Source organism: Protopterus annectens, chromosome 2.part1 (assembly GCF_019279795.1).
Source record: "Protopterus annectens isolate FY-2018-M chromosome 2.part1, PAN1.0, whole genome shotgun sequence".
Classification (NCBI taxonomy): Eukaryota; Metazoa; Chordata; order Ceratodontiformes; family Protopteridae; genus Protopterus; species Protopterus annectens.
In genome coordinates, this window is record NC_056729.1 from 1,160,166,708 (window position 1) to 1,160,179,421 (window position 12,714).

The window sequence follows — 12,714 nt, forward strand, 5'->3', positions numbered from 1 at the left end:
AACCAACTGTACTTCTGTGACTTTCTCTTAAAAAAGTATACTAATCAATATTTAAACCTTAATAAACTTCCACAAGGCAAAATTATAATCTCCTTCATATTGTACAGAATATACTGTGTGGCATGATTGTTTATATTGAATGTCCTCAACAAGTTATCCATTTATATACTGTGCAAGTTCTACTGTCATTTATTTTCACTGCATAACGACATTGTACTCTGTATATTTCTGTCACTAAGAAATGCTATTTATATTTGAATGGTTTCTTATCACTGTAAATCGTATCCTGTTGTATAATCATTTTTGTTTAGTTGTTTGCTGTAGTAATTTTTAATTTGTTACTGGAGATTTTCTCCCCAGACTTCCACTGAAAATGGGTTATTCTGACCCAGTGGACTTTCCCGGTCAATAAATAAATAAATAAAATGTTCTCTGCATGACAGGAAACACAGTCAAGTCACTACTGGTATTGAGTGATAAGAACTGAAGAGAAAGGTGCCTGTTGATGCAAGTTATACAGAAAGCATGCAACAGCCCTCAAAGGTGGAAGGTTGGCATACTGGTTAGCTTGTTCACCCTACAGGCACAAGATACAGGGTTTGATTCTCACGTGGGGTAATTAACTAGCTTGAAATGGCCCACAAAGGCAAATAACCTGGTACTAATTTGTGTATTAATAATGGGAGGCTGGAATAATGGTTAAGGTGTTTACCTTACAGACACAAAGTGCAAAGTTTGATTCTCACATGGGCATAATTGGCTAGGCTTAAAATGGCCCACAAGGGCATTTAGCCTAGTACTAACTTATCAGCAATTAGAAGAGGACCACAATAAGAAGCTATCTTAGTCTTTAAAGGAAGAGTAATACTGCTGAAGAAAAATGGCCAATGCCCACTATATTTCACACCTCAGTAAGCATTAATGTTGCTGTTTACTGTTTAATGACTTGCATGACAATTGAGACATAAGCTTTAGCAGTTTTAAGAGAGTGAATCCAAACAATATGATATTTGCAAAAAGCAATGATAGTAAATATAACTAGATAACATTCCGCTGTCTCTCAAGCCACACCATAAACAGAGTTTTCTGCAAGCCTAATTTTTTGAAGCCTTCAGTTTTATTTTACTACCTGGAAACAACAATATTGAAGAAAAAATTTCCCACTTTTCTTTCTCATCATTGCCAGAAGATGGAGTCTAATATTTTATGAGTCACTGCCCGAATAAAATTTCAGTGAAGCTCAACAGATAACAGTGCTTTTTTTTATGCCACCCGTTCTTTCAGTAAAGGTCTGTCAGGTTGTGAACTACACACAGACTCAAGAGTATCTGAAGGGGAAGAGTTTCTCTTTCTTTGAGGGAAGGATAATACATGTTAGGTCCAAGTCTTCATAATCCTATGATATTTCCACTCCATTTCATATATCAAATCAAACTGCTAGAAATACTACAATCATACTTTCAGATCTGTTGAAGAATAAGCACAATACCCACTGAGGTGATCTGCCTTATCTTTTAGATGACAATAAACATTTTGAAACTGCAGAAATAGTGATAGAATAAGACACTACTGCATGCAGATCATAGGATCATAGGAAGTTACTAGGCTATTGGCCTTGAGGCCCTTATAAGCCTAGCCAAGAGTTTAGCCCATGTTTAGACAAGTCAGCACCCAAAGACCCTGTTAAGCAGGGACACAGGTGGAATCCCAGAGGTGTATTTTCTGTTTCCCATCCAGTTATCCAGGTTGCGCTTGAAAAGGGATAATGAGGTCTGCTTCTGTCCCGCCAACAAGTCCTACTGATGTAACAGACCAGGCTGAGGTTGTGCGTACAGGTTACTCAAGTGGAGCTTGACTTGAGGATATGCAGCAGCCCCATCAAAGGTGGGTCTGAGATTGCTTTGTATGCTAGACAGAGGTCACCTCTGCAGAGTCTGTATGAAACTGTGTAGAGGGACAGGGCTTTTAGCCTATCTGTGTAGGGTAGATGTTTGAGGCCCTGGATTCTTCTGGTGAGGAACCTCTGTGGTCTCTCCAGCTGTTGCACATCTGAAGGGGGTGTTGTACTCAATAACTGGCCTTATAAGTGAAGAATACAAGGATGTTATGACCTCCTTCTCCCTGGACGAGATACCCTTACTTATGAGGTGCACCATATATAAAGCTTTCCATACAATGGAAGCAGCATGGTGGTCAAAAGTCAGGTTGCTATCATCCTGGGTGCCCAAATCCCTCACGACTGATTGCGTGCTTAGGACATTGTTATTAATAATATGTGGGGTTTCATTTTCCCCAAAGGGGATGATGATTCATTTTTTGACATTCAGCTTGAGGCCATGTTTCTGGCACCAGTCATTTGTTTCGGTGAGACCCTCTTGGAGGACGTCCACATCACTTGGGGAATTGATGACTGTGCCCAGCTTGCAGTCATCTGCAAACTTGGTCAGCTATAGCCCACTGCTTATGGGCTGAACCTCAGAGAAGTATATCCCGAATAACAGAGGCCCCAACACCGATCCCTGGGGTACACCACTTGTTACGGGTCTACTGCTGCAGGTGGCTTCCCCTATTTTGATTAGGTGGGTTCTATCAGTGAGCCAGTTTGCTACCCATCTGATAACATTATGGATTGATACCTAGTTGAGAGAGTTTGTCTACTATGCCTGAGTGGGGAATAGTGTTGAAGGCCTTGGCCAGGTCAAGGTAGGTGATGTGTACCATCCCCCCTCCCCCCGTCCATGGCTCTGGTGACTGTCCCAAAGAAGTTGACCAGATTTAACAGACATGACCTCCCCTTGACGAAGCCAAACTGTGTGGGGTCAGGTGTTTGGAAGTTGCCAATGTCTCTGTTAATGAGGTCTATGATAATCCCTTCCATGGCCTTGCAGATCAGGCTAGTTAGGCTGATGGGTCTATAATTTCTCGGATCAGTGGATGCTCCATCTTTGTGTAAAGTAATGCCAGTGTCTGTTCTCCACTCAGATGGAACAAAGCCGGTACTCAAGCTTTTGCCTAATGGTACTGCAAGTTCATGCCTGAGTTCATGTAGGATGCAGCCTGGGATGTTATCGGGTCCCATAGAGGCTGTATTTTATGCCTTGAGAGAGCAGTGGTGACCTGTTCCCAAGAGATAATGGGAGCGGGGTAGGTACTGGGGATGTAAAAAATTTACTGATAGGGACAGAGGGGCGACGTTTTCACTGAATCTGTCAGCGATTAGGTTGGCTATATCTACAGCATTTATGTGTGTGGTGTCCTTGACCACCAGTTCTGAACAGATCTGGCTGCTTCCTTTGAGATTGCAGACATATGTGAAGAAGGCTTTATGATTGTCTCTAGTAGATGTGGCCAATTTGGACTCGAAGTTGGCTTTGCAGGATTTCACTAGTGCTCTTATTTGCTTGTTTAGGCTAAGGAGAGATTGCTTCCAGTTGGGCACCTGCTCCTTCTTGGTCCTGGACAGCAATTTTTTCCTTTTGTTATATAGTTTATTTATTGCAGATGTCAACCAGACAGGTTTACTCTTCCTTGCGGAGGATGATTTTGTCCTGTCAGGTATTCCTGATTCCATGCATCTATATAAATGCTCGTATAGTACTTTGGTGTAGATTTGGACATTGGTGCCATTTCCAACAGAGGGGGCTGTGAAGCTGTTTATACCATCCCTCAGGAGGTTGTAATCAGCTCTGGAGAAGTTTTTTTGTTTGACCCTAGCTAGAGGGGGTCAGGGGAGATGCTGACTTTGAAAGTGACTTCTTTATGGTCAGACTTTACCAGGGAGGATAATACTTTAGGGATGCTGCTGTGGTTACTCATGTTGGCTAATACCAAGTCCAAGATATTATTACCTCTTGTGGGGGTATCAACTAGCTGTTCCAAGGATTTGCATTGATAAAATCAAGGAATCTCTGGGCATTTGTGTTCTAGCATGAGTAGTTTTTCTAATATATGGTTGGGTAGTTAAAGTCACCCAGGATCAGGGTAAAGGGTTGAATCTTGATTGATTCAAAGCAGCCCAGATAAGTGGAGTGGTGAGTACAATTTGGTGGCCTGTAGCTAACTATGATGTGAACAGGGGTCTTGTCAATGGCTAACTGCACCTGGAGTGTCTCCTGTGCATCATACTGTTTGACCAGCCTGGAGGTGTGTGTGTGTGTGTGTCTTTAATATACACTGAAACTCCATCTCCGTTGGCTTTGCTGCCCACAGTTTGGGGTCTGAATGTATGATACAGTGAGTAACCAAGTAAGGCTGGGGTGCTCTCCGCAGCTTTGAACCAGGTTTCTGTGACTGCACAAATGTCATCATCTTCCAGGGTTATGAATGCTTGCAATTAGTGCAGTTTCATGTTTAGACTTCTAGCATTTAGCAGCATGAACATTGTCTTTTTGTTGAAATTTTTATGTTGGTTTTATTGACCTCAGGACTTTTCCTAAAAAGGCACTATGGGGGAGGCAAGGGCCTTTGCCAGAAGTCTGAAGCCCAAGTGAGACAGATGCAGGCTATCTCTTGCAAAACATCATGGTCTGTCGATCATATCTTCCCAGGCTGTCAGGTACTGGATCCCCATGGAATAACACCAGAAACTAAGCCAATTGTTAAAGTCAATCATTTTCTGTTTGTACTGAGGCACCATTCTGGGTGATGGTAGAATGCTGCTTAAGGCTAGGGACATACCTCCCTGGAACATATATTCAGCGAGCGCCATCATGTCTCTCTTCATATAGTCCAGGGAGGTATGTCTCAAGTTGTTCACCCCAACATGGACTATGACAGAGTCATAACAGTACCTGTTGTTGAGAGACCTGTGTGTGTGTGTGTGTGTGATATGGCAGATTCTGGCACCTGACAGACAACTAACCGTGACTTTCCCCTTATCCAGCCTGGTGAGAGGCACATCTGTGTGTCTCAAAATGGAGTCTACTATGACTAATATGTTGGGTTTATGGTTAGGCCTTTGTGGTTGCGAGACACAGGTGTGTGGACTATGCGTCGTATGTTCATAGGTTCATAGGTTCATAGGTTTATACTAGGCTATCTGCCCTAAGGCATTTATAAGCCTAGCCCAAATTTTTGTGGCTTACGCCACCCCTTATATGAAAAAATACTGTGCCCATTAGTTTGTTGTGCCTCTGTCCAGCAGTGACACAGAGATGATTCCCAGGGTAAACCTACGATCTCCCATCCACAGGTCTAGATTTCTCTTGAACAGAGTCAGCGAGGTGCTCTGCCTCACATGGACCGGGATTTTATTCCACAGCATAGGGAGTCTCTGAGTGATAAATCTATCCCTCCAGCACGTCCTATTTATATCCGTGCTAAGGTTTAAGTCGCTTGCTCTAGTGGTTTTGGTGGATTTGGATTTTTGAGGTGGAGCATGTCCATTAATTCCGGGTTGGACATGGCCTTGTATGTCAGGCACATGTCACCTCTGAGCAGACGGTATGCGACTGAATAGAGCTGGAGTTTCTTCAATCTGGCAGCATATGACAGATTTTGGAGTCCCTTTATCCTTTTGGTGAGGAACTTTTGGGGTCTCTCCAATTGCTGCAGATGTCTGGTGAGATACATCCCGAATGGGGCATTGTACTCGATCATTGGTCTGATAAGTGAAGAGTACAGGGGAACAATGACCTCACTAGATCTGGATGTGAATCCCTTCATGATCAGGTGGGCAATGTAGAAGGTCTTTCTAACCACTTTAGCAATGTGAGTGTCAAAAGAAAGGCCACTGTCAACCTGGGTCCCCAGGTCCCTGATAACCTCTTCTGTGCTTAGTGGATTGCCACCTATATGGTAGCTTGGGGTTACCTTGTTTTTCCCGAAGGGTATGACTATACATTTTTGGCGTTTAACTTCAGGCCATGGCTCTGGCACCAGCTATCTGTTTCCGTGAGTCCCTTCTGAAGGATATCCGTGTCCGATGCACTTTCCACTATGGCGCCCAGTTTGCAGTCGTCTGCAAACTTTGTCAGCCAAAGTCCTCCCATGCTGGCCTGTACTTCTGAGAAGTAGATGCCAAACAATAGGGGACCAAGGACCGAGCCCTGTGGGACACCACTTGTAACTGGCTTGGAGTCTGACACAGCGCCAGCAACTCTAACCCTGTGGGTTCTGTCCTTAAGCCAGTTTGCAACCCATCTTGTGACATATGGGTTTACATTTAAGCTGGTAAGTTTTTCTACAATACCCGAGTGGGGTATTGTGTCGAAAGCCTTTGCAAGGTCAAGGTAGGCTGTATGGACTGCCTTTCCCTCATCAATGGCCTTGGCGACTGTTTCGAAGAAGTCGACCAAGTTCAAAAGGCATGATCTTCCCTTGACAAAGCCAAACTGGGTCGGGTCCAATGTCTGCAAGTCCCCTATATCTTTGTTTATGAGCTCCATTATGATCCTCTCCATAGCTTTGCAGACTAGACTTGTTAAGCTTATGGGGCGGTAATTACCAGGGTCCGTGGGCGCCGCCTTTGTGGAGTGGGACCACAGTTGCCGTACGCCACTCCTTGGGCACGTATCCTGTGGTAAGGCTGAGATTAAACAGCTGCCTTATGTGCGGGTTAATTCTTCATTTAGCTCGTGTACAACACAGCCGGGGACACCATCCGGTCCCATTGATGCTGTGTTTTTAGCTTTAGAGAGAGCTTTCACCTGCGCATTTGAGATGTCCGGGAGGCTACACTCGGCTGGGATAGTTATCTCTCCTTTAGGGGAGAGGGGTGAAGTTTGCACTGAACCTGTCTGCCAGTATGTTGGCAATGTCTGTGGGTTCAGTGATTTTTGTATCATTTTGGACTAATTCTGAGCATATCTGGGAGTTTCCACCCAGGTTCCTAACATAGCTGAAAAAGGCCTTATGATTGTCCTTTGAATCCATGGCAATTTTTCTCTCAAAATTGGCCTTAGTTGATTTTATGAGTGCTCGTATTTTTTTACTAATAATGATCAGGGGTGACTTCCCTTTTATGGATTTTGTTCTTACATGTAATAGCTTTCTCCTCTTATTGTAAAGTTTGTTAATGGCTGGGGTCCACCAGACTGGACGTTTGCCCTTTGTGGAAAGAGTCTTGGTTTTATTTGGGATTGCCTGATCCATGCAGTCCTGGAGGTGTTCATAGAAGGCATTTGTAAGGGCTTCCGCAGCTTGGGTTGTGGTTTCCTCTGGCTCAGGGGCCTTGAAGGATACTACACCAGTCTTGAGTAGTGTGAAGTTTGCTTTAGAGAAGTTCTTCACTATGGTCTTTTTTGTTTGGGGTGGGGGCGGGATGTGGATTTCCAGTGAGATTAGTTTATGATCAGATCTCACCAATGAGGGATATACTTCCGGTGTGGAGCATTTTGTCCCCATGTTTGTGACAATGAGATCTAGTATATTTTCTCCTCTCGTGGGAACAGTGACTAGCTGACACAGTGATACTGTTTTCAGGCATACCAGATATTACAAAAGTAAATAGTAATTAATTTGAATTAAAATGAAAGCAGATGCAAACACTCACACAAATCCAAATCTATAGTACTCTATAGGGATAGAAATTGGAAAAGAAAAAGTACAAACCCAAAGTTTACCACTGGTCTTGTTGATCCCATCTTGTGAAATCCAGTGCTATATTCAGGGTTATAATAGGGCTTGTCTCCACCAGATGTCTCAGGGATCCTATTTCTGGGTTCAGAAACTGAAAAATTAAATAACCAATACAGACAATATATATAAAATCAAATTACTGTATTTGGCCTTGCTCATGCTGTCATACTTTTGTAAACAAATTGCAGCTATATTCTGAGATTCAGTCTTTCCAAGATCCATGTAAATTGAATTGATTATCAAACACCTTTAAGCTGTTCAGCTCCCAAACAACCATTGTGTGATTTTTTACTTGAAGCTCAAAGGTACTTTTCACTCACTTACTGATTATTATTCCTCCAGTCAACTACACCCAAGATGTCTTCATCATTTGGTGTTTGTACAATATGGTTTCAACTAGAGAATAGACAAAGCTGAGTTGCAACAGTTTTGACCTTCCAGTCCTTAATGTTAAACTTCGAAAGGTCTGCATATCTGGGGCTTGTCTGGAAGAAAAGCTTCTCCATTCCCCTACACAAAAATCAGGCCCTCCTCAATGTCTTTTGAAGTAAACAGTGGCTTATAACATCAGCTGTGGGTTTAGCTAGTAAAGGGATGAATGCCACATGCACAGTCAGTAAATGGGAGTTGCAATAAATATTTTGAAAAGTGAAACACTATCCCCGGATTCTTCTAGCCTTGCATCACGTGCAAGATTAGTGCAGGAGCTCTAGCAGGCAATATGTCTGCCATACGATCCAGGAATATCCTGTAGGGGCGTGCATGAGCGCTCCTGCATTAGTCCTGCACGGACTCAGCCCCTGTATGCAAATTACCCCATTTTTAGGAGAAATCCATGCAAAGGAGGTGAATTTGCGATCCAGAAAGCTGGAAACCGGCCATGCAGGACTAGTGTAATGTGCAGAAATGTACTCGGTTAGTAACCAAGTACATTTCTGCAAATTCCAAAACAAAGCTGTGACAGCTCCAAATAAAGGGTGCATATAATTCAGGAAGCATGCCAGCTGCCAAGTATAAGGCCATTGGCATTGAAAACAGTTTAAAAATAAAACAAAAAAATCAACTTTTATTTTTTTTTTAGCCGATCTCGGCTGTTTAAGCATAGGGCAGCGGCACGCAATCGGGATTGGGGGGGGGGGGATAAGAAAATAAACCTAAAATAAGCATTCTAACTAAAATCACTATGCTACCATTATAGTCAATGGCAGGCAGATGACAACATGGCCAATGAGTAGTGGTCGCTAAGGGGGAGGCTCAGTGTGAGACATATAACTATGCATTAGCAGGCAATCCTATGCAAATGAGGGGAATGATAGCGAATCCCAGACTTCCCCAGCACGTTAGTCAGCCCCCAACAGTGTAAGAGCAGGAATAGCTTGGTACAAGCCTAGGAGTTAGCTGACATCATGGGGGGGTGGTGTCAGACATACTGTAAGCGGATTGGAGCCCCCATGCTTAAACAGAAAGCCAATGGGAAGGAAAAACAGTAGTAGGAAGTTAATCAAGGAGAACTAGTATAGCTGGCAGGTAAATGTATCATAATCAGCCAATTACACAGGCAGCAGACCAGCCCAGCCCAGAACACTAATATAAACTATGCAAACACCTTCTACTTTGGTTTTCCCCTACTCTACACCATCGGTGTATACAAGCGGGGAAGTTTTAACAGACAAAACAACAAAATGATAGGGGCTGCAATAGCTATCATACAACTTGTGGAAGAAGCTGAAGGTGGTCAGGATGCAAATACTATCGTCCAACCCACAGTGAGGAGACAGAGAAGAGTGTACAGACCCAGGGTAACTTACCAGGGGCTACATGAGCTGGAGATAGTGGAGCACTATAGGGTGGACAGGGACCTCCTACAGCAAATTGTTGAGCTGTGCCGGCCACTCCTGATACATAAAACTAACAGAGGGGAACCCATCCCAGTGGATACCAAGGTATGTGTAGGCCTAAGAATACTAGCTACAGGTACCTTCCAAAGGCCAACTGGGGATATGATGGGGATCTCACAGGCATCAGCATCCAGAGTATTCCACCAGTTCCTGAATGCCATGTCAGCACATACCGATGAGCACGTATACTTCCCCAACACCCGTGAGGAGTTGGCAAGCAATATACAACTGTTCCACCAAATAGCAGAATACCATGAGGTTGTGAGTGCTATAGACTGCACGCACATATGCATCAAAGCACCACCCGGTGAGCAGGGTAGTGTCTACATCAACCGCAAGGGCTTTCCCTCCATCAACTGCCAGGTCTTGTGCGATGCCCAGGGCATAATAATGAATGTGTGTGCTGGCTGCCCTGGAAGCTATCACAATTCCCACATCTGGCATCTGACGCAGCTGTACTAGATATTTTCCAATGGGGACATCCCGGACGATCACCTAGTGGGGGATACTGGATACACACTGGAGCCGTGGCTAATGGTACTCATCAGAAATGCACACACCAGAACAAGAACTCCATACTGAGGCACATGCACAGACTAGAATTATAATAGAGCGTGTGTTTAGGATGCCCAAGTCATGGTTCTGGTGCCTGGACACATCCAGTGGAGCCTTGCAGTACTCACCAGCTACATGTACTCAGATTTTCATCATATGTGCCATGCTACACAATATGATCCAGCGGAAACAGCTGCAGCAGGAACAGCCCAGGGCAGGGCCACACAGCCCCCCACCATTGCCAAGGCCTGCACAGGCACACAGTGACTCAGAGGAGGAACAACCTGAGCCTGCCCCAGTAGGCAGACGGAGACATGCCCAGTATGCCCTGGCCTTGGCAAAGAGGCAACGCATAGCACCTACACTGACACAGAAGGGACCCAGGGAATAACACCTCTCTCTGACTCTCACATACAGAAAAGGGATGCCAAACATGACACTACCTGTGCTGAACCATGTGTAGGGAGTGTACAATGTGCATCCGACATAGGCAGCCCTGCAGCACCACCCTCAATACTGGGACACCCACAAGGTAAGTGACTCACACATGCCAGTATGGGGGGTTCACATACCCAACAACAGTCACAGCCAGCAGGACAGGTGTAGACAAACACAAACAAAGGCTGTGCTATGGCCTCTGAATGATGCCTATGGGTAACCCCCCCCCCCAGCCTACACAGACAGACTACAGCAGGTCAGGCAGTGGGATGTTAGTTCTGAAGGGTAGGAAGTCAGAAACTAATATGTAGGTCAATCAAAGCTAAGACCTGTAGTACACGGATATGCCTCTAGTCAGCATGATAGGTTAGAATACAGAATGAAATGGAGTACCTGACATACCAGTACAGTCATAGCAAATGTGTACAAGTGTCATGTGTGCCCCCCCATCCTATGTAGAAACGTAATAACAGTCAGGTGTGCCCCCCGCCAATCCTGTGAAGAAATGTAGAAATAGCCAGGTGTGCCCCCCCAATCCTGTGTAGAAATGTAGAAACAGTCAGGTGTGCCCCCTAATCCTGTGTAGAAATGTAGAAATAGTCAGTTGTGCCCCCCCAAATCCTGTGTAGGAATGTAGAAACAGTCAGGTGTGCCCCCCCCCCACAATCCTGTGTAGAAATGTAGAAATGTAGGAATAGTCAGGTTAGAATACAGAATGAAATGGAGTATCTGACATACCAGTACAGTTATAGCAAATGTGTACAAGTGTCAGGTGTGCCCCCCCATCCTACGTAAAAATGTAATAACAGTCAGGTGTGCTCCCCACAATCCTGTGTAGAAATGTAGAAACAGTCAGGTGTGCCCCCCAATCCTGTGTAGAAATGTCGAAATAGTCAGGTGTGCCCCCCCAAATCCTGTGTAGGAATGTAGAAACAGTCAGGTGTGCTCCACCCATCCCTACGTATTTATGCAGTAACGGTCTGGTGTGCCCCCCAATCCGATGTACACACGTTGTAACAATCAGGTATGCCCCCCCACAACCCTATGTAGAAATGTAGGAACATGTATGTTTAGGTATAATACCAGTGGAGCACAGATCCACAGACGTGGCCAAGGTAGCAGGACAGGTTGTAGCATCTGCATGTGTGTTAGGTTGGTGTGTGCTTCATATTGTGTGAGAGTGGTCGGTATCTATGCATGTTGAGGAAAGACCTGGTGGCCATTGCCCACTACAGCTGATGATAGGGACAAGTCCTCACATCTGCAGTGCCAAACACAATACCCACCAGTATAACACAAGATAACAGTAAGCCACTGTAAATGTATGGTGGTAATATGTATCACCATCTGAAAGTCTGACATGGCATGGCTGTTGGGCTAACTATACAAGCAGTACACAGGGGAAAGTACCCCAGACATAAAGTATATATTGTGTCACTGTGAAATGGAAACACTCTTGGAAAAGTACATACAGGTATGCATCACATTATCTGGTCCTGTAGTAGGGGATACCGGTGTTGTCTGCCCAAACACTCACAGATCACAAAGGCGGTAAGATTGATGCATTGGGAAACAGCTGATGTACCTGCACATGCAAGCATAACTGGAATGCCCAATGCATATCTGTGTGTCAGATGCAAGTAGTGTCCATAGCACACATGCACCCAACTCACACAAACACCACCTAAAGGCACCTCTCTGGCTGTACCCCTGCTGTGGGGAATGGGTACAATATGACCCCACCTGTATATGGCAATAGCAAAAGAATGCAGCATGCAGTGTAGGAGTCCCATGCATGTGTGTCGCCAGCTGCACCTGCCAGCATCCACACCACCTGATCAAGACTGATAGAAGGTATTGGTATGAACACCTAGCACACCTATCCTGTCACCCCAGGGGAATATACTGTATGGCGGACTGAGACTGCAGGACTGACAGAATGCAACTTCCTGCCACATCTGGCCTGCATCAACAGCTAATGGCCCACAGGTTTCTGCCAAGGGCCTGTGTCTCACACATACTGCCAATGCGTGTTATGACATGGACACCCAATTAACAACACAACACACTCCACATACTCCATATGCAAGGCCAAGGCCATGTGGACAAACCACAGTAACATGTCCACCATGTCCCACTGCGTGAATGAGAAGCTATGTACCTACCATAACGTTCCATGTTAGTTGTCTTCTTCTCACCTTCTTTCTTGCTGGATGGGTTCGGAGCCGATCCTTGGCTCCGACTT

At 44.8% G+C, this 12,714-nt stretch overlaps 1 protein-coding gene across 4 annotated transcripts in view; it reads right to left on the reverse strand.

The window, feature by feature from the left end:
• The window catches only part of SPATS1 (spermatogenesis associated serine rich 1), a 1,192,417-nt gene that overhangs the window by 328,204 nt on the left and 851,499 nt on the right, over positions 1-12,714 (reverse strand). For 3 of the 4 annotated variants that reach the window (XM_044062693.1, XM_044062690.1, XM_044062694.1), the window contains one exon: positions 7,552-7,669. In XM_044062693.1, the coding sequence (XP_043918628.1) occupies positions 7,552-7,669 (118 nt within the window). The remainder of the gene's footprint in view (positions 1-7,551; positions 7,670-12,714) is intronic. The other variant, XM_044062692.1, reaches the window with a different exon arrangement.